The sequence below is a fragment of the Puntigrus tetrazona genome, chromosome 20 (genome assembly GCF_018831695.1).
Source record: "Puntigrus tetrazona isolate hp1 chromosome 20, ASM1883169v1, whole genome shotgun sequence".
NCBI lineage: Eukaryota > Metazoa > Chordata > Actinopteri > Cypriniformes > Cyprinidae > Puntigrus > Puntigrus tetrazona.
In genome coordinates, this window is record NC_056718.1 from 16,026,690 (window position 1) to 16,049,468 (window position 22,779).

Here is a 22,779-nt window from a genome sequence, read left to right on the forward strand (position 1 = left end):
TATACACACACACACATACATACATATATATATCGTTTTTTAGCTTTTTGAAAATGACATTTTCTGAATAAAAAAAGTTGCCTAGCATTACTTAAACTTGAACATTCAATTAAAATAGATGTTTTACAGTCAAAACATCTTTCACAGACTGGTCTCTCTTCCCCTTTTAACAGACAAGAATGAGTGAGTCTTGTATGACCAATTCGACTTCTGTATACACAACCTGATCACATCAAGTTTCACAATTATAAAAAAGGTATGCCTTGGTTCAGTAGTGGGTTTACCTCATACAGTTTGTTATGTATTCATTCATTCCACTCCATTTACCATTTATTATTAACACACTGATTCAATAAAGGTTTCGTGTCAATTGCTGGTATTTTGTATTGTTTCATTGAACAGGAGTGCTTCTTTTGCTGTTTTGTTCATTGCCAGCAAATCTCATAAGTCCGGGTATCCAACAAAAAAAAAAACAATCTTAAATTCTCTACTACGTGGATTATTGTAGGATGATCCATTTTTAAGACTTTTCTATTTGCTCCAGGGATAAAAGCAAAGCAAAAGATTCAGCTCTTACAGATTGAACTTTGTCCAGGTATGCACTTGCCAAAGCCTTTTGAACCAATCACTACTGCTGCAGCTAGATGACTGTCTGACTTTGATCCGTTTGTATACAGCGGGACATGAGTTGGCAAGCAGTGCCTTATATCCAGAACATTCCTGCTGATAATCAACTGGATGACTACTTGCTTTTTTTATACTGGGCCAGGATCATCTTAATAGTTGTTTTCTTTAATATTCCAGGGAGGTATTGGGCACAGATGTGTCGATGTAAAAATGTTCAAATGAATGTTTGTGTTCTCCAATTGAGGTTTTATATGAATTCCAAATGGGCTAATGTAATTTTATTATTAATAAGAATTACTGAAAGTACACTTCCTTGGGGCACTCCTGATTCTTATAAATGCAATTCTGATTCAATACATCTCTAACACAAAAAAAAGCATTAGATATAACATTTTAAATAAAAATGGGTAAATACCCCCTAAAACCCATATCTTATAAATCTTTTAAAATACCATATCTCCATGTAGCACCATAAGCTTTTTCTGAAGAATAACACCACTACATGTTCTTTCTTTATAAAATCGTCACATACAATAGATTCCAATCTTATAAGATGGTCAAATGTGCTTTTCCCTCATCTAAATCCACATTTTATTTGTTAGATGGTGTTACATAGGCAGCTGGTTAAGGCTATTGGCCAATAATTGTTCCTGGTTTAGGTACTGGTATAACAGTTGCTTCTTTCCAAAGAACCGATACTTCTCCTGATTTCCATATGCGATTGAAATTCAGATATTCAGAAGAAGCTAAATATTCAGAAATCTGGTAGTGAATTTTATCCGGTCCAACTGCAATGTCATTGGAGTTTTTGATGGCTTTTTCAGAAGTGTGACCTTTAAATCACACTGTGATAAAAAATTTACTTACTTTAAAGTAATATTAAACACAAAATCATTTCAAATGAGTTGGATTAATTGTAAGTGTTCAGTACCTTAAGTTTAAGTGAGTCTGTATCATATGGACTGGGTGTGAAGTCAGTGTGAACTCTAGCTCTGCCGCAGAAAGGGCCTCTGTACGGAGGCTCTTCATCATCACCATCCTCACTCCTCACACTCTCTCTGTTGCTGGCCGATGAGTCTGTGGTGCTCACCGTCTGTCCACCTGTGCCAAGACCAATCATTATAAAGGGACTGGATTCTTTCAGCACGCAAAAATCAATCAGACTGCCAGAAAGAGCACCATTAAGACACCATTATATGTAACCATTTAATGTATCACTGAGACTAAAGTAGTGACTGATCTTTTTATACATATTGTGAAATAAATAACAGAGTGAAACAGATCAATGAAAAATGAAAAAAAGGGGGACAGGGATTCATCTATTCATCACCCATTGATTGGACGGAATGGAGGCAGATCTGAATTTAAGCTTGCAGTCCCTTGTAAGAAAGAGGGCTTTATGAACTAAATGATTTGTATACTACCATTACTAATAAATAATATAAGAACGTATATATATAACGTATATATTGTGAATTTCTATTTAATGCCGGCTTTAACACAGTGTTAAGATTAGACTAATACGAGCAATAGAACTGCTTGCACACAAACACACAAAAACAAGCACACCACAAACACTTACTCATGGAGCTCTGCCCACTGAGGGAACTGCGCAGACTCTCTACAGACCCTCCTGCCTTGAGTTTGGGCTTCTCTAAAGAGTCCGTGTCTGGCTGAGGAGACTGAGGACAACTGGGTGTTCCATCTGGACTTGACTACACAAAGAAAAAAAAAAGAAGAGAGAATTGAAATACATTATTATTTATAGACAAAAGTACAAAGTACTAAGATGAAAAGCAGGTGATGCATATAATACAAAGCCCTCAAAAAAGATCAGTTAATTGCAGCACTGCTGTGAGACTAAAGCTCTACTTTAGCAAAGTAATTACACCAAGCTGACACTAGGTGGCACTACAACATAACATGATGACAGGGAGCGAGACATTGCGTTGGCACATAAAGTTCTCTTTGCGCAGATGAGCTCAACAAATACATACCCAGAGCTCTACATTAAACATGCTAAAAGAGATGACGCTATACAGAAAAACTCTTTCCTCAATTGTAACTAAAGCCAAAGCTGCTTTTTTAAGACAAACGCATTTTCAACAGCATGTGCATACATGGCAGCGAGCGTGCATTCAACACTGCCAGGGAGTATGCGTGTGTTTAATCGGACTGAGCTTGTATCCAAGCTCTAGGCTACATAAAGAGATGTTTGACCCTGGTTTGAAACACAGAAAGTGGGGCACACATGTGCTACTTCCCCCTGGAGTAAAGACAGGGTCTCACCTCTGAACGAGCCTGCTATAAAGCACATAACTCAGCACAGTTGAAGCAAGCACATGGGCATCTGTGAGGGTACCTGTTCAGAGAGAGACCCGGCATATTTCTTTGACATGCGTTTCCTCATAGTCTCTTTTACAGACTTGACTTTCTTTCCTAGAGAGATACGGGATGTGGTGGGAGATTTCACAGAGTCCCTGTACAGAGCCTCCTGCTCCTAATGCCAGAGAGAGAGAGAGAGAGAGAGAGAGAGAGCGAGCGATTAAGCATACTGAAAGCCAGCTGATCTACACAATTGGATCACAAACACTGCAGCTGCATATGAGAGCTGAAATCAAGAGGAAGCGAGGGAAAGAGCGCATGTGTACTCACACTAGGCTCGGTCGTGTTGACCACATGGAGAGAACGATTAGACAGGTCAAATCCTCCAAAGCTACACGTTCTCTGTGAAGAAAAAGACATAATTACCCTCAATTCACAAGCAAATGAATACATTTAGAGAGTCATTTAAAACGATTCACAAAGAGTCTCAATGATTCATGCTGCTCTTTATAATGGAAACCACACTTTTTAAAATGACGAGCTGCCAAAAGAAATAGTTCATGGTATGACCTGATTTCCTATTTAACTCAAAATAAATTCTTTCAGGAGTTGTTTAGCGTTATGTAAATAAACCATTGCTTTCTTGTAAATCCGACGAACAAACTGAAAATTGGTACTGAAAAAATAATGAGAAACAAAAAACAAATGTAATCTGACTTGAGGCAACATCTTAAACTGCTCAAATGCAAGTGATGCATTAAATTTAAATAAACTGGCTTTTCATTTTATGACATTTTGTTGAAACGTTTTACAAAGCGAAATTCATTTCAAAATAAAAAATAAAAAATAAAGATCAAATGTTATAGTATGAGACACTGATGCATATTGCATGGAATAACATCATGCACTTTAAAAGAAAAAAAAAATCTCAATAAAAGAGAGTAGCACATACAAAAAAAATACAGCATTCATGCCTAGGCTAAAAGAGGCATTTCCAACCCAAAATGGATGAAAGATTTCACTGATGAAGATCACGGTCATGTTCACATTCACTATGAATGACGACGAGGATCCGCAGACGACAGACTCTACAAAGCTGCAGAAGGAACTCCATATTATTTATTTTCTTCTTCTACCACTCTGCACTGTCTCTGAAGGACTGAGAGTTTCAATTATGCTCTGACACACATGACTGGCTACACGAAGAAAAAGTCAATCAAGAAATGAAAGGAGAGAAGCTCAGCATGGGGAAAGATAAGACTTGAGGTGCTCTCACATTCTTTTTCTCTTCTACACCTTTCTTAGATTATAAAATTTTGACTCTGTACTGCAGTAACACAAGTCTACAGTAATGAGAGGAGCTGAGGTCTAACTGACAGTGTAAGGGGTTTCTAGCTTTAATAATCATCCCAGAGATGGGTGAATTGACAGAATGCATTTTATGACAGCACAATTCATATTTCAGTATTAGACTTGGTGTTATATATATATAATATAACTCAAGCAGTCTGTCTCTAAATTGTACCCTATTGCAATTCTCTTCTGCAGCTTTGCAGCAGCCTGTTCCTCCAGTGCAGCAGGGGGCACTGTAGATCTGCTCTTCCGGCACACTCACAGACTTCTGCTGGATGCGTAAGAGAACTCGCTTGGTGCAACGATCCATGCTTGATGCCCACTTCCTGTTCGCATCTCTTTCGTCTTCTAGGAGCCAACGTCTGTCTGCTTTGCTCAGCGTGACGGGCCTAACCAGCCCAGTCCAGTTCAAGTGGCCATACAGGCTGCGTTCCACCACGTAGGTGATGTTGAGCTCACTAACCGCTGTCCTTCCCTTCAGGCGCCTCGGTGGAAACAGCCAGCTGCCCACTACTCCACTCCCACAGCTCTTTCCCTTCTCCCTGGCCAGTGGAAGCTCACGGGTGGGTGGGGAAGGGGGCAAGGTGGAAGAGGGAGCGATGGTTTTCTGAGTGTTGCAGGAACGTTGGTAGAGCAGGTGCTTGGTGGAGTATGCGTAGTTTGGGTCAGGCTTATTGCGCTGCCACACGGAGACCGGTGGCCGTTTGGTGCTGTTAATGTCATCTAAAGACACCAGAAGGGGGTGCGGCTTTGGGCGGGGCCTAGTGAGGCCATAAAAAGCGTAGACGCTGTCGGTACTTACCCCATGTGATAGAGATGACAAGGCCTTCCTCATCTCTCCGTCTGTAGCCGAGCGGGAGACTTTAGCATTGTCGTCTCCCAAACCCTCCAATTCGGAGAAAGAGGAGCCACTACCCCCCACTACACCCAGTCCAGATCCAGCACTACTCTTCCGCGGAGGGCGGATCAGGCCGTGGGGATGTGTGCCGGGGGTCTTCACTAATTTGTGAGCAGGTTTCCAGGCATCAAGGCTACTGGTGGAAGGCGAGGTGGTTAGGCTGTCCGTGTCCCCATCCAGAGAGAGCTGCTCTTGGGCAAGAGAGGACAAAGAAGAGTCTGTGCACTGGGCTGGCTTCTTGTGGATTTCTGCATACAGAGCATTTATGTCATCACATAAGGGAGCTGCATCCAGACTGAGTGAATCTGCAGAAAAAAAAGATCAAAATGAAAACCTTTATATAAATAATTTATATCAAATAAAGATAAAATTAGACATGCATTCTGACCAGTACTATTAAGCTGATGAATATTTTCAAATATTTCATGTCAGAAAACCATTAGGAAAAAAGTTAATGTGAGAACATTTCACAAGAACAGTTTGCTAAAGAACATTTATTTGAAATGCACATCTTTGGTAACATTATCATTGTCTTTGTCACTTTTAATGCATGCTTCAAGAATAGAAATACTGTTATCTTAATATTCTATTCACCCCAAACATTTGAATGGTATTGTAAATTAAATATAAAATGGCAAAAATATGTGCAGCATGAGAAATGGATTTGAGATGTGCTTAAAAAAACAAAAAAGACAAACAAACAAAAAAAACCCCTAAATATTTAAATTAAAAAAAACAAACTTGAGCTAATGAGAAATAAATGTTAAAATTTGCTGAAAAAAAAACCCCAAAAACAAAAAACGTAATATTAAAATAAAAAACAAAACTAAGCTATTGCCATAAGAACAAATCCTTTCCAGCTACCTTGTGAGCCATGTCTTTTGCTGTCATCCACTTTAATTAGCTTCTTGCGAACACGTCGAGTCGAGTTGACCAGCTTGTGAAGCCTCTTGAATTTCACTGAGTCCTCCTGCTCATCATCTGACTGCTCCACAGACTAGAGAGGAAAAAACTCAACTTCAGTTTTATATCACCACCTACAAACATAAAATATTTCCTTTCATGCAGACATACATAAAAAAGAAAATGATGGTTTCAACTGGTATGGACAGATTATGGAATTTTTAGGATGGGCTTTTGATATTAAGGACATGACTTAATGCAATATGGAGTTACATGTTATGAAATTTTATGTCCAGGAAAAACACTTAAAAGTCTTGTTTTTGAACATAACAGCTGGTTATGAGTGAACATTTGTGGTGGAACAAATCATTTCCTTAGTCCATATGAATAATTCAGATAGGGCCTACACTGCTGAGATGATTTATGACCGGATCACTCCCCCAAACAAACATCTGACCTCACAGTTAACACATCATGTATGATACTGAAACCTCTGATACACAAATAGAAAGCCTCTTTAATCCCTTCTACCTAAATCCCAAACTTGCAAATTGCAAAAAACACACACACAAAAAAATCTGTTTACTGCAAAAGTACACCACATTACGGGATGACATGCTATTTTTTAAATAAAGGATATAATCTGCTCTAACCACAGACTGTTTTTAAACCATCAGGAGAGCCTGAACTGTTTTGACTAATATCAGTGATGGGCAATTGTATCAGTGTACCCCAACACACCACACACTTAAGTGTTCCACTAAATCACTGAGGTTGAATGTGATCTGTTACTGGAAATTCTAAATTTCAACCACATGCACACACAAAATCTTAATGGTTCACCATAGGCATTGAGTAATCTTTCCTAATCATTCAAGTAGATTTCTATCTTTCAAAAAGAAGAGTCACTGTGATCATAGAAATATAGTTGAACACACGGCTAATAATACTGCTCGAACGGTTTCAAAAGCATATTCAGAGAAATAGAGCAGAAAAACTAATTTACATAATAATCAAAAACACCCATATGAAGAAAATAATGCCTGGACAATCTCATTAAGGACTTAAGGGCTGCTCAAATCCCAATCACCAAGTTAACCAAAATCTATTTTTAAACGAACAGGGCAGGAAAGAAAGAAAAAGAAAGAAAGAAAAGAAAGAAAGACAGAAAGAAAGAAAAAAAAGTAATAAAAATAGAATACTTGCAAAAGTGAGTCTAGCTGTGCTCCTACCGGGAGTAGTTTCCTGTAGGTTAGATGTTAGCAGCCCATGCAAAAATCGCAACGCAACGTTCCGCGCAAGACAAATTCAAACTGTAAACAGTTTTTTGAAGAAAACTCTGCAATATCTGTAGGCAGGGGAGTGTCTGTGGCAAAAGGCGTGAGCTTGTGTGTCCGGAAACATTGTGAGGTCTGCCATATGACCCCTGAACATCCTTAATGGTCTTCAGAGGAGAAAAGGAATGTGGGCCAGAGAGAAGAAAGGCTGGTCTGACTGCAGTACATTCATATACAGATATAGTACATCCTCTGTGACAACGGCTACTAATACTGACCCCAGATCAGCTCACTTCGGTGGAGCCTTGATGGGTCACTATACTGATCTTGTGACAGGGGAACCCTGTGCATACACAGCGAGCTCTCAGTGTTCTGATTAACGTTAAACTGAGCTCAGATCAGCGGCATCCCCAGAGAGAGTTGTGCCCGACGGTTTAACCGTTCGCAGACTAGGACTGACCCATTTCCATTTATAAATAGGAAATCATCAACCCAGGGGCCAAGATTCCTACAGAAATCCATTTTCTCATTCAAACGCAGAGATTCAATTTGCACACGCTGATGTGTGGTAGAGACAGGCAAGAGGAAATGTGCGTGAGTGAGAGTGTGTGTGTTTCAGAAACACCCCCAGGGGCTCAGAGATACAGGGTCTTTGTATGAATAAGATTTGCTTACCTCATTTCCTTTCCTTTTGCTATAATGGGTAAAACAGTACAAATGGAGAATTTCACGAACAAATGTCTCGGTCATATTTCACTTAAAGTTAAGCTCATGAAAGTAACCCCCCTTTTTTGCAAGAAGATCACCTTCCATCACAAATAATTTTCCTACAAATTCTTAAAAATCTAATCTAAATAAATAAAAATGTAATTCTTTACCCACAACAGCGGTTTTTAGAATTCTCCTCAAATCCATCAGAAGTCAGTTATAAACAGGTCTTCAATTTCCTCTAATTTAATCCTTTTGGACATGAAATGACATTGACCACACACACACACACACACAAACAAACAACACAGATGCACAGAAAGCATAGGACGGGCAATGACTCCTCTCAGCGGACATAAGGCTTTGCTGGGCAGAGTGAGTCATTCTTTAGCTTTAAGCGCTGAGCGAAGCAGTGCTGTGGTTTGTTAACATCAAAAACCATTGCAAAAACAGCTTAGCTGTTGACCATTAGAAAAGGAGGTGTATGTTTACTTCCAGAAGCTGCTCAGAGTTTCCATGATAACTGTGTGTATATTTGTGTACTGGCAGTTTATTTCTCCAAGAGGGCAAACTAAATCCACTGTTACCAAACCTGTCTAGGCTTTAACCCCTTCACACAACGCTGCACAGGCACATATACGGTCTATGCAAAGCATACTCTTGTAATAGCAACAAGATCCAAAGTAGTGTGACATATCCAACTGTTGTTTTCAGAGCAGAAGAAAAGGCTGGGGAGGCAGAAATGGCCACATATCACTCTTCAGTTGAGACGCACATTATAACCTCATCAACAGGGGATATTGAGTGTGCCTACACATCAAGCCAAGTAGAAATTGCATCAACACTACAGGTTTAACAGCGAGCCGCCAGTGCCAGATGATCATTACAGCACCATCATCTCCATGCAAACAGCTTTCAGATCACTTGCTTACACTGATTTAGAATTTAGTTTCACCTCAATAGAAATCAATTGTACTGTAAAAAATATGTGATGATGAGATATGACATGACTCCAGTCCTACAGTTTCTAACAAATTAAAGTGTGTTTTGGTGTGGTTATAGCAGGGAAGGGGATGAACTGGGGTGATGTAAGGACTGCCACTGCCTGAGTTTATAAACCACAATGTCACTAGTGTGGTCTGCAGAAATTTAACTCCATAGACACACACACACACACAAAAGACATCAGTCAGTACAGTGAGAGACATTACTAACACTTACTGCTGTGAGAAAATAAACTTTGATGTGTTTGAATGATGTTATGTTGTAAACACGCCCTATATACACTCAGGTCTACAGTCTGGGTGGTTTAATAATGTACTTACATTGTAGACGGAGGAGAGGTTAACAGGGGGACTGGATCCATCAGTCCACTCTGCTGTGTCTGTACTGCTGCTCAACTGTCTGTTCCTCTCATATTCCTTTAACTATGGAGAACAAGAGGTCAAAGAGAGCCGCCCCCCTTGCCCTTACACTCACACACCCTATCTGTTACAGAAATAGAGTCAGAGAAAACCCCATACAACCATGTAGACACGCACACACACACACACACACACACCTTTCAACAGTCAAAAGCAAAACACACTAAAAAAGACAGGCACAAAACAGAAACGTCATGTCCATTCAATCTGGGATTTGTGTTCATAAACTATAAGCTGAAAATTCAGCTTTAAATCACAAATAAATAACATTTTAAAATGTATTTCAACAGATATCTCACAATAGTATTTTTATTTTAATAAATGCTTAGTGAGCATGAGAGACTTACATTAGAAACTCTTTTAACAAGTGAAAAAACAGACCCAAACTTATGCATGGCTGTGTATTTGTAGGCTGTTGGACATTAATTAGTTACTTTTATTTGTAGATTTTTAGAATTTATTCTATGTATATATGAATAATATAATTTATTAAATGTGTTTTATTAAAATTAAGCTTTTAGGTTAAAATGTTTTTTACTTCTTACGTGGGTAAGAAATAGCAAAAAAGATTCCCCAATGGAAAATACAAAATGTCAACGTTTGTATTTTTCATACAATAAAAAGGCATAATGGTCATTGGTTGATTCCAGGTCCATTATTTTAATGCTTCACTATAAACTACTAGACAATCTAAAAAAGTTGTGAAAAATAAAAAACAAGAAGGATGCATGACGTCCTTGGACACACAAAGATACCACAAAAAGACAAAGAACACAGAACAAGTAAAGCCACATTAATTTTGGAAAAAAATACATTTGCATACATTTGCATTTATACAAACAAGAGGACAGACACATGTTCATGCATGCTTACAGCATGTATGATGATGGCAACTATCCACAAAGGCTTGGCATTGATTCAAAGATCCAGTCAATCAAGACCACGCATTACATAGACAAATCAACTACAAGGCCAAAGGAGAAAGAACGGGAGCGGAAGAGACTTTAAAGAATGTAGAAAACCATGTTGGTTAAAGGAATCAATGTCAGCCTTGTGGAGAGAAGAAAGCCACATTCTACAGTCATCCATTAGGTTCATTATCAGATGATAATTAATCATTATCATGTTCTCAAAACAAAATGACAGAGGAAAGAAAGAGACCCACTATCATCCAACACACCTAAACAGTGAAAAAGAACAGAGGAAACCAATCCAACCAATCCCAGCTAACCCTACGTCAGAAAGCAGACACCAAAGACTCTCCTTAAACTCAGCAAAACATGATTCGCACTAAGAAATCTACTGCAGCTCTCAGATGCAGGGTCAGTACGAATGTATGTATGTGTATGTAAGTGTGTGTATGTGCATTTGGAGGAAGTTTAGGTAAGTACGGTTAGTAAACATGAAGGTACGCACACCAGCAAAGCTCTTTTGTATTATTTTTGTGGATGATGTGTTTACCCGTGCCAGTGCCTCCTCCACTGTAATCATCTTCTCTTTCACCATCATCATTAGCTGGATCCGTTCTTCATCACTCATAGTGATCTCACTGGCCACATAGCCAATGTCCTCTCCTGAAGAGTCAAAAGGTCAAAGGTCAAAATCATGTTTTCAAAATGTCAAAATCTCTTTTCTCTCATATGGTGTCCCTTAAAAATAAAAACAAAACGAAAACGAAAAAGTCATGACGTTTTCATTACCTTTTGACGTTTGCCTTGTGACCCCTTTCTGTGACTTTCGAAAGTTCTGCCAGAAGGATTTGTTTTTTTTCTTGTTGTCCCACTTTCCTGTATGTGAAGAGAGGAGAAATCAGGACCATCAAAATCATTCACTGTACAACCAGTGTGTACAAACAACACTCCTTTACAAAGCTTGAGCAAAAGAATGGACTCTGTTGTTATCCGTCATCTATACATCTGCCCATCTACAAAACAGACATCTACAAACAGAGAGTTTGTAGATGTCTGTTACAGATAACCCTGTCACCAGAACATTGCAGTCTGCTATAAATCCAAATAATTCTATAAAACCTCAAAACCACCAGAAAGATTATCAAAATAACAGTTTTCATAATGAAACGCATACCTGATCCATCTTCAGAGCTGGATTTGTGCAGAGGAATTCTGATAAAAAAAAAAAAAAANGATTTGTGTTAACCAAATGTACAGAGAGATTTTTATGATTTGAGGCAGTAGAGGGCAGTGTGGTGCTGATCACAGAGCACATGTCAGGCTCCTGAGGCTCACAGGGCACAGATGAGAGAGGCTCTGGAGATGCAGCTAAACAAGATGAGTTAGACAGAAAGTGAGAGAGGGACAAAAAGGGAACAGAAACAACCACAGGACAGACACTGTATGTTTATATTTCCACTTCGCTCCTCTGAGGCACAGTGCCCTTGGAGAATACTAAAATAACAAATTTAACACTAAAGCTTAACCAGAGCTTTTTTCTAATTTACGGAGTCAAAGGATGAACATACTAGATTCCACAGTCATCCGATTAATGCTGATGAAATAAATTTGGCCTAATCAAACTCTAATAGAGACACATCACCTTTGAAATTCTCATACACATTAATATATTTACTTGCCAAAACAGATGACTTTATGCAACTAATTGGGATGGACAAACACATTCATTGGCATGCGTCCAATTAATGTATTTTATTACTACAAAAACTGCATGTACACTGGACTAAGTGTTTTCGTCTCCTATGCATCAAGGGTGCATTTTTTGCATCATCAAAAATACAATACAAAACAGCAATATTGTGAAAAAATATTACAATTTAAAAATATATTTTCTGTTTTAACATAAGCAATTTTGTCCTGTGATGGCAAAATTACACTTGCAGCCACCATTTCCTGTCTTCATGTCAAAAAATCCCTCAGAAATCATTCAATATCATTATTATTAAAGTTGAAAACAGTTAAAGCTACATTTTTTACTGACCCAAAACCTTTGAACAGAAATGTGTGTGTGTGTGTGTGTGTGTGGATATAAGCAACCTAACAATACAATAAAATTTTCTTTTTCATACAGAACAACTGGACATGCCATCCTGATTTGGGAAAATATCCAGGTGTTTACATTCCCATTGGTCATGTGATTTAGATCATTCGCTTGGTTGTAAAATCCTGTGAGAATCTAGGCCATGTGTTAACTGCCAGTGAGAGGAAACATCTGAACTGAGCCGACCGTCAACAAAACCCAAAACACAGAGGGAGAAGAAAACATTCTGCCTCAAACGAGTGTTTGTTCTGCAGATGAGGACATGAATGCAAGTTTGCAAGTCTATGTGTTGTGGTTTTCTTATTTGAGTAGTGGATTCTCGCTCATCCTTGGGTTAAGAAAACAATCTCAATCTAGTCTGCACTAAAGTAAACACTGGCACGGGCATGTATGCATACACTCGCAGACTAGCGTGCACCTATGTGCTTCAGTCTGGTTTTCTCCACAGGAAGACAGAAGACAGGGTTTTTACCAGTCACTTGTGTTTAAATCATTACGGCTGCGTGCGTGTATGCTTTTCATCTGCTGTCCATGTGTCCCAAATACATGACATTCTCACTGCTAAAGCTATCAGTATGTACACACACCCAAGAGGACAGTGTGCGTGTGTTTAGTGTCAGGTCAGATGTTACAAGTCATTACAAGAACTGCGAAAATGTATCTTGCATATTTCGGGACGTCCACTGCACTCTGACCAAATAAAGACGTCAACGCTGCTCTTTTACCCAATTGTGTGTTTGATACACAAGGCATGACGGAGGCCTCCCTGAATTATCATATCATTATGCTGCCATGGCAACACAAACTTTCTCTGTTTAACCTCTTATTCACCCCACACAGAATCCAAAGGGATTCTTCCTGCTTGTATGCTAACTGCATCTCATGCTAAAAAGGCCCTATTGAACAGCAGCTCACTAAATTAGGCTCCATTCAGGATTTCTGCTATTGACAGAGCTGTATGTGTGAGAGCACAGTGTGACCGGCATACAATACAAGCATGTTACAGTCCGTCAGTTTCTTTCTCTCATTTCGCAGGGTGTCTTGTGTCTTTACTGGTGTGTGTCTAGCAGAATTTAAGCCCTGCTGGCTGCATTCCTTTACTGAAAGTAACTGTCATGTCCACTATCTACTACCAGAGAAATCCTTGGCTTGCTGAGATTGTTATTCAGAGAATGTGACGGAAGAACACTTCACTCTGAAATATTTACTTTCTCCACATGCTTTAACTGTGTCCTTCAATTTAAAATGAGAAATGTTTGGGATGGACGACTGTATTTACTAAAAGAAGCAACAGATGGATGATGTCTGTAACCATAGTAACAAAGTAATTTGGTTTAATTTGTAGTTTGTCAATTTGAAACAATTTTGGGCAGCAACTGCTGTTTTCAACCACTCAGATGCAATTAAAAAGTCTGATTCAACCTACTTTAGTGTTTTGACTTCCTCTCTAACTACATAAATCTCTATGTTTGACTAATTTTAATAACCTGAGAGTAAGTAGTCATGATATCGATAATGTCTTTGTATGACTGTTATCAGAATTATCAGAACTGGACTGTCATATTATTATGCCAACATGTTTTTAACTATTAAGAGGAACAGCATGTAGTTCTCATCACTACAGTGATGTATGTTCACTGTTCTTTCAGAGCTGGGAGTGGTCGGACTTCCTCTTTCCTCTAGTCAAACTGCTGATGAAGAGGAACACTGCTATCCCAGGGTGCACCTGGTGTCCCGCGATCGCTCGGTTGGTTGGTTTGCTTCCTTACACCTGGCTTTGGAGTTCAGAACATGCTTGAGCACAAAAACACACATACAAAAGATCGCAAAGGAAGTGTCCAGGAAATGACCTTCACTAGAGGTCATGGTAAATGGAGCTTGAGGGATTTCCTTAAAGCCACACACACACTCAAACACATACATTTTTTCTGTACCCAGTTACTGATTTGGTATTTATTATCATTATTAATGTAGAATGTTTTTATTTAACATTGTTATTATCATAGCTTACTCTTCTTAAAGAACAAATTATATATTCTTTAATTAATAGGAAGTTCAAATGAACAATTTATTTGAAGTAGAAACATAGTAGCATGTATTCATAGGAAGTCTCTGGCAACATAAGAATGAAGGAGCTTCTAAACACACAGTTGCGCCACGCACACACACGCACACACACGCACACACACACTCTCACTGTTATCGGGTTCTTTGCTGTTCAGCATGAACAGCCTTTCTGGAGGCCAAGGCTTCTTCTAATCATATAGACAGGAAGTCTGGGTAGTCTGGCAAAGACTGTTTTGTCCGGTATGGCACTGTGCTGATAATGTAATGTTACAGACAGTTCTAAAGAATAGGACATGAAATAGGGCCGCAGAAAAATCATATTGTGATTATGACAAATATTATGATATGGCAAACACTTCTGCTTAGATATCAAAAGGGGAAAGATTAAAATCTGCTTCTCGTAATGCTTAAAGTCATAATGAAATGGAATAGTGACAGATCGTCATTTTAATATCGGTTGTTGATTGTATTTTGAGATGTGGGCAATGCACTGAAAAGTAAAGGCAGGTGAACATGAGCTTTGTTGAAGATGTTTTGTTCTAATCAATCCATTCAAACAAATGGGTTAAAGAGTAAAATCAAACAATGTTTTTAAATATAAGTATTGAGTAAAACAATTTAAGCTTGCTTTTGTCAAATCAAGGCTAGAGTCATATTCATCACAAAACAGAGTACGACTCAAACCCATCCACATGTGCACAGGACCGCAGAGCCATATAAATGATGAAACATGTGTCAGCTCCGCATGTTTTACATTTATCCAAGCATACTACTACTCTCCAGAGAGTGTGGATGACAGCGGTAGAATTTAATCTTTCCCATGGCACGTGGACTGTTCAGCCACACAGTAAAAAAAAANTTTGTTCACTGACATCAGCCTTTTAGAATTCTAATCTTCACAAAAACTGTAGTATTTTGAAATTCACGACATGACTAATACATTTTAAATTAAGCAAACTGACCTTTGACTATTACACAACTGCGTGGGCACAGATGATGTCATTGTGTTAGATTTAAGCAATAATGCTAAATAAAGTTCATTTTGTCAGTTTGACTAACACCCTTGTGTACTATAAACTCACTGCATCTCACTTAGGTCCGAATGTCTTTCTTCCTCTCTCTAATCGGTTAATTTCATCTTAAACATCTAAGAACAATGGACGGAAGGAAGGAAGCCTGGAAGCACCAAGATGTGAAGAAGTAAAATGGAGGAATTCACACCCATTTATATACACACACACACACACACACACACACACAAACTTACACTAAGGGGTAGATGGGGGATGGAGAGCAGATCTGATGTGTGTGATCACATATCTGAGAGGTAAACAGTCACATACAAGTTGGCCCTTTAGGTTTGGGTAAACCTTTAAGCTGATGGTTTAGATATTAAAAACTATCCTAGATCTGGTTCATTAGTTTTGTTTACCTTTCTAAAAGCAAGACACATCTAGCATATTAACCATTACTGAGTGCATTTAGACCTTCTTACTTTCTCTCAGTCTCTGGAGTGGACACCTCACTGCTGATGCCGAACGATTCCTGTGGACACATAACACTGCGGTTAATTATTGCAATTACACACGCACTGATTTTAATCACTGATGACACAAATCAGTGTAATCTGAGCATGCAATCTGCTGATTTATCATGGAGACGTTGTGAATTAAACTATGTTGCGTTGTAACAGTGAGTTATGGCTATGACTGCAGCTGTGTGAATGTCTGAAAACATATGCACAGCATTGTGGGTCGACTGACCTGGATGTCTGAGCGTAGCTGTGAAGAGTTGAAGCTGGTGTCTGCTTTTTCCTGAAAAACACACATAAAAAGGGGAGGTTAGGAACAAGGACACACAAACACGCACTGCTGCTAATGTAGGGCCACACACCCATATGCCAAGAGCTTGTCTTGTTATTAAGAAAGCCACACCCTCTGCCCCCAACGCAAATCACCTGAGGCGCACTGAACCCGCTGGTCCTGTGCAGCTGCACAACAGAGCAAAAAAAACATTAACATGTGGAAAGATCTAAACTTACTGGAAATACAGCAAACATGAACCCTGGTACAAGCCAACACTGTCGATCAGCAACTTGCCATACAAGTAGCATTGTCAAAATATAACACCAAAATAATCTCAGGGTTGGAAAGCACTGATCTTAGTCAGGTGTACTGAAATCTATGGATATAACTTTGGTGGTCACAATTACTTTTAGTCTAAATTTAAGTGTTTTTTCTACTAAATATATAAAAAGATTTTTTAATATTACATACATTTCACCTAGAATGCAAAAGGCAAAACTGTATTTTTTATATTTATATTTATAAATTACAATTTTCTGTTACATTTAATTTTCAGTTACACATGCCAAAAAAAAAGAAAAAAAAAAACAAGCAAAATGATTATAAAAAAAACTACATTTTAATCATTCCTACAAGCAATCAGACATACATTGCATCATGGATGGAAAAGTAATGTTGTTAACAGTCTTAAGTTCAATTTCAAATATTTTTAGAGGGGTAACGAGTAAATCAAGAAGAACTTGCACTTCACAAGTAACCTCATTGTGGAGGAATCTCGCCTTCTCAAGCTGTTTGTTTGCTTTTTAACTGCCCATGGTGTTGAAGCGACAGGTCTGGTAGGAGTTCGGGCAGAATAGCCTAGTCAAGCAGAGGTTGAACTGGTTCTTTTATTTTCTTTTTTTGCAACCCTGTAGAATTGCATGTCTTGTTAGCCACTCTGAAGCCTTCACCAGAGGCTGATGTTTAATTTTGTTCCCAGTACACACTCTATATCACTGCTTGCTCATTCTCACTACTCACTTCCCAAAACCAAGACTTCTGCTCGTGCAATGACCTCCAAACATATCTGTGTTTGTGTGAAAGTGCGCATCAGCTGTTTTTTTTTATATCTAGATAGCTTCTGTAAAATGCATTTCGTTATACGATTTGGAGACTCTTTTGTTTAGTAAAATTTTATCTTGTCTTATTAAAGTAGACTAAATAAAATATGTAAAAAATAAAATAATGGATAATGTAGTTTAAAAGGAGAGTCGGGAAAGGCTGCTGAATATAGTTATTAAATATCATTACGACAGAATGTTAATAGAGAGATGCTATGTTTGGATAAAAAAGGCCCTCTAGCACAAGTGATGGACAGCGGAGTGGAAAATGTGTGTCCAGACCCTCAGTTATCACAGTAGTAATCTTCAAGTCTCTTTTCCTGCAAGCAAAGCATTTTTGTCAGAGAGAAACACTGTTTTTAGGCTAGGATGGCTGTTTGTGTGCGTTTTGTCTCTATGCCACTCCATCCGTCTGCTTTAGTGTTCAGTGGTGTGTTGGTAAAGTCTGAAAGCTTCTAAGTAGTAAATCAGATGTTGTGTTGTAAAAGTGGAGCCATCCAGGACAGAAGGAAGAATTCACTTTCTCTCTTTTACACACACACACACACACACACACACACACACACACACACACTTGAAGTTATTCCCATATGAACACACACTGGCCAAAGTAAACACACATACACGGGTCTGTGTTCTGTATCATCAGCAGCAGGACATCAACTGCCCCATACCCACTGGGCACATGCCCCCATTGGCACACACTGAATCATCTGTACACACTGCTGCTGGCCGTGTCATCCAAAACACATATCCACACAAAGAGATGCTCTGTGTCTGTGTGCACTCACTCACACAGACCCACAGACACACACTTGCAGCCTTCACAACAACCAGCGCAATAGTACAGATCTACACTAGACAGACACTGCACCTCTTGACATAGTTTAGCTCAATGTGTGTCAATATTTATACCACTATATGGGACATGTTTAAGTGTAGAGCTAAAAGACAACCACTTAATGACTGGCTATATGAAGTTCATTGTGAGGTCCAGCAGCTTGTGGTTGATGAGCGACTGTGTGTCTGTGATTGTATGTGCATGACTGGATTTGGCTCTATGCATGCTGAAGATGGATTTGGCTTAATAGGCAGCACACTGTAACTACTGTATACACCCACACCCATATATACAGATCAACCTAGTGCACACTCCAAAAAAAAAAACAAAAACAACAACCACCATAGTTACAAGATGTTGAAGCATGATAAAGCAACCACTCCCTGAACTAAAAATGAATTTGACAGAACATATTCGAGATCTTTACAGTTGTTAAATAACAATGAAGTGATTTAGAAGAGAGACTGAGCGATTCCTATTAAAACAAACTGACTTTGTTCCAAAACCTTGTATGCTCAACTTTTTGAGCTTGGAGTACGGTTATTTAACTTAGCACCATGCTAAATATCATACTCTACTGTTAGCAAGTAAGCATATAATAACAAAATAAAGTAGCTTCCACAGCAGAGCATTTCAAATGAGTCTCTTCCACTTCCACAGTTAGCATAAGATAGATAGATAGATAGATAGATAGATCATTTCAAGGTTTTGGAATAGCAATTTGGACAGAAAGAGAGATATAAAGACAGACAGAGATGTGGCAGGATGGCTGGCACACCATAAACAAACTGAAGAAGGCTGATGAGGTGTTTTATATAAATTCATACAGAGTCCCAGTGTGCAGGTCAGGACACACACAGTCAGGCTGGCAGCAAAAACGCCTGTTGGGTGGATGAGGTCGGCTCATGGGGAGAGTCTTGGCTCCTACCACCCAATCAGGAGAGACATTTGGTTGAGTAACAGCTAGAGAAATTGTCCTTGTAGAACCAGACTAACCATTCCTACTGCTCTAACACAAACAAAACGCACACATATACACACTCGCAGTGTGTGACACTTTGTGGGTACACTATTCCAGTTGTGTGGTTTCTACCTGGAAATACCAGTCGGAGTGAGGAAAAAACATATGTTGCTTGTGCTGGAATAAAACAGGTAAGTATTATATGTCAGTGTCATGACAGACCTGTGCAACACCAAACTTATCTTTGTGCGTCACCTGCCAATTGCTGTGCGTGTGTGTGGGTTCCCCCTTAAACACAGGTTCACTTCCATAACATAACCTACTTTCACACGAACAGGAATCAAATCAAAATGCCACAACATGCCTTTGAGAAAACCACTACAACAAGCCCGAGCCTGAGAGAGGGACAGAAAACCTAAAAACCATTAAAGCAAAGGGTGTGCCAGAGTCTTAATAAAGAGTAATTACAGAATTAACATGTTAAAGAAGAACTACCCCAACTATATGAACCAAGTGTTTCAAGTAACTCCCACTACTAAGTAGCCTAGTTTCAGTAGTGTAAAAGTAGCCCAGCCACATGCATTCTGATAGAAAAAGATAAAGAGAAGCCATTCAGTCTGTTTTCTGTTATTAGTCAACCTTAAAAACTGATACTCAAGTGAAAACTCAATAACACAGAACAGCTTTCCACCACAGTCGCATTGTGTGGCTGATAGAGACTCTCTGTCTGGCGAATGGAATAAAAGGAGTGCGTCTCTGTATGAACAGCTATGAAGACAAATGACAAAATAGAAACATGGCTGGCTTGTACTATGTAAAATGGGGGGTTTATCTATTCAACACACAGAGTAGAGGATGTTTTCCTAACTCTTTGTCATCAGGGTAGCTCTTAAAAAAGCAAAGGGAGATAGAGAGGAAGAGTGTTGAGAAAATGTGGAAGCCTGAACCAGCTCTGTCAGCTCTCTTTGGAGATATCTGAGGAAATGAAACAGAAATCAAACCTCAAATCGGACTTGGGAATGTCTACGACATCTGAGAGTGCCTCAGACTAAACCAAATAATAGAAATAAGGAAGAGAAAGTAACAGACAGCTTCAAATAGCACACGGACTTCACCTCTGTCAGAAAGGAAGAGGTCGGCTGGCAGTGTAGGAGAAACCATGGGCCTCATTTGATGCTGTTCAGGATACAAGTCCTTCACTGTGGATTCCTGCATGTGCTCAGAGATTCATTCTGTCTAAGTATGAATAGACCACAACATTCGTGCCTTACTCACAATAGCCTTCAGTGTTGCCTCTGGTTAAACCGGTGACCTTTCCCCTCTTTTGGGTCGAGGGGAGAAAGCCAAGGGCCCATTGCCAGCTTGGCCTCTAAAACAGGGTTACGTGCCATTGGGAGAGAGGTTAGCTGGGTGACAGTGTTTATGGAAATTAGTGAGAGGATAGGAGGAAGAAAAGGATTAGAAAGAAAAGAGAGAAGACTGAAAGACAACGATAGGGAGTACCAGCATTTTGACTTTTCCAAGTGCCAAAAAATTCAAAGGTCACGCAAACGTCATGTCTCTCAAGGCAAAGCTGAAATATCAAGCCATTAATATGGCCTATAACCCGCCAATCAGGAAGAAGATAATCACTTGTTACTGCCATCAGACTGGACAGCAGCCACTCATCTTGGACGAGTATGCCAGTTTCACAATTTAGCCTAGACAGCGTCTAGAAAGGGCTGTCTAATATGAAAAAAATTGTGTGTAAGAAAAAAAAGAAAAAAGAAAAATGGCATATGTGGCAGAAAAATGGCAAGTTTTCAAGACCATCTTGGTAACCAAACGAACCAGTTCAACTTGTGTAGACCTGCAGATCCCCAAAATAAGCATGTTTTCCCCTCACTTGCACATGGAATGCAAAAAAACCTCCTATAAAATTCACAGTTATCCATATTATTCCTCTCACCATTTACCGAATCTTTCCCCAGCCAGCAGCTACTCCAATGTCCCCATTTCCTTTTCATGATACTCTTGAGAATGGCACAAGATCAGCAACACTAAATACATAAAGAGATGACCTACTTGGCCCACTTGACACTTCCTCCTGCCCCATTAGCCTCAGACCAAACCCTCTTTTGACAGTCATCATCCTCTGCTTGGGATTTATCAGTCCTTCTATATAAGTCCTTTGATGCATTGCACTGACATTTTCCGAAAGGGAAGACCTATTTTTGGACTGAACTCTTTGTGAGATCTGACTCCCACTGCATGAGCTTTATCTAGCCTTTGTTGCTAGTTATCTTAAGTTTGTGCTAATTAAAGGGGCAGAGACATGGTGTAAAGTAAAGATAAACTTAAAAAGCATTCAATATTCATAAAGCGCACTCTGAAAGAACTTGAGCACTGAAGAGGCATGAATCCGGATTACTAAACAAACACAGCTGAGTCACAGTGCTGATTGAGGTGGGACGGTACAGCCAGGTTTTGTGCTGTGCTCAGCCCTGTATTAACCAGCTTTAGCTTTAGTACAGTTTACAAAGAACTGGGGTTACAGTTGGATACTGGAATTAATGAGATGGAGAAAACATAAAAGGAACAGTTCACATAAAAATGCTAATTCTGTCTACGCTAAAAAAAGGATCACATACTGTAGGTTTAGAATGACATGATTAGATATAAATAAGCTATTCTAAGAGGTTTTGTAATAAAGGCAATGCTAGTTCTTTGCAGAAGCAGTGATTTGGTATAGTGATTCTGTACAGTGGAATTCTGTATTATTCCCCTGAAATTCAGAGAGAAAATCCATTGAAACAATTCAAACACAATAGCATACCTAATGTTCTCCGAACATTGAGAATGACTGGTTCCTATCCGAGGCCAGCACCACAGCTGAGCATGACTTTCAGAATGTTTTCTTTCTTTCTCTCAAAATCCCCTCACTGGACCGTGCCAACCCCAGCTGCATGTTATAATGAGTCCGGCGGTTTCTTAGCAACCCTGGGTGGCCCACTACCCTACATCCCTGAGAACATAGACGCTTTGAGACGCAGACGAGAAACGCAGAGCACTGACAGAACCGCAGACAATCCAAACACGTATGGAGAGAGGGCAGAGGGTGAACGCATTTGTCTTCATTTTGTAATGGTTTAAGACAAGCATTTCCTTCTATTAGCTCATAGGTTTACAATGGCCATTCTGTAGCACCAAGTGATGAAAGAAATAATTGAATTTTGTGATTAGCTGTGCTTGTGGTTCATTATCCCTGGAACATAAATGGAAGGGGAACTATTCCACTGGTTTATGACTAAAACAACTGTTACTGCAATAACAAGTTGGCCATACAGTGTTAATAGCTTTAGTATTCAATTTCCGTATTTATTAAGGCTAAACTCAAGTATGACATAGTATGTAGGTCAGACAGTGAAGTTTGTTTTACCAACTGAAAACTATAAACAAGATCGTTTTTATGAATTGATGCCAACTGCTTTTCAGAAAA

At 39.2% G+C, this 22,779-nt stretch overlaps 1 protein-coding gene and 1 pseudogene across 4 annotated transcripts in view; one reads left to right on the top strand and one right to left on the bottom strand.

Annotated features, from left to right (window-relative positions):
- Window positions 1-22,779, top strand: part of LOC122324516 — a 307,667-nt pseudogene that overhangs the window by 143,967 nt on the left and 140,921 nt on the right.
- LOC122324507 (SAM and SH3 domain-containing protein 1-like) overlaps window positions 1-22,779 on the bottom strand; it is an 87,410-nt gene that overhangs the window by 9,372 nt on the left and 55,259 nt on the right. Inside the window, exons 3-15 of one of the 4 annotated variants that reach the window (XM_043219002.1) lie at window positions 16,358-16,408; window positions 16,090-16,139; window positions 11,601-11,638; window positions 11,216-11,302; window positions 10,977-11,089; window positions 9,417-9,518; window positions 6,068-6,200; window positions 4,568-5,508; window positions 3,283-3,354; window positions 2,990-3,127; window positions 2,210-2,342; window positions 1,559-1,728; window positions 1,327-1,328 (exon numbers count right to left, since the gene is read on the bottom strand). In XM_043219002.1, the coding sequence (XP_043074937.1) occupies window positions 1,327-1,328; window positions 1,559-1,728; window positions 2,210-2,342; window positions 2,990-3,127; window positions 3,283-3,354; window positions 4,568-5,508; window positions 6,068-6,200; window positions 9,417-9,518; window positions 10,977-11,089; window positions 11,216-11,302; window positions 11,601-11,638; window positions 16,090-16,139; window positions 16,358-16,408 (2,030 nt within the window). Of the gene's footprint in view, window positions 1-69; window positions 1,729-2,209; window positions 2,343-2,989; window positions 3,128-3,282; window positions 3,355-4,567; window positions 5,509-6,067; window positions 6,201-9,416; window positions 9,519-10,976; window positions 11,090-11,215; window positions 11,303-11,600; window positions 11,639-16,089; window positions 16,140-16,357; window positions 16,409-22,779 lie in introns of those variants that run through there. The other 3 variants (XM_043219000.1, XM_043218999.1, XM_043219001.1) reach the window with 3 other exon arrangements.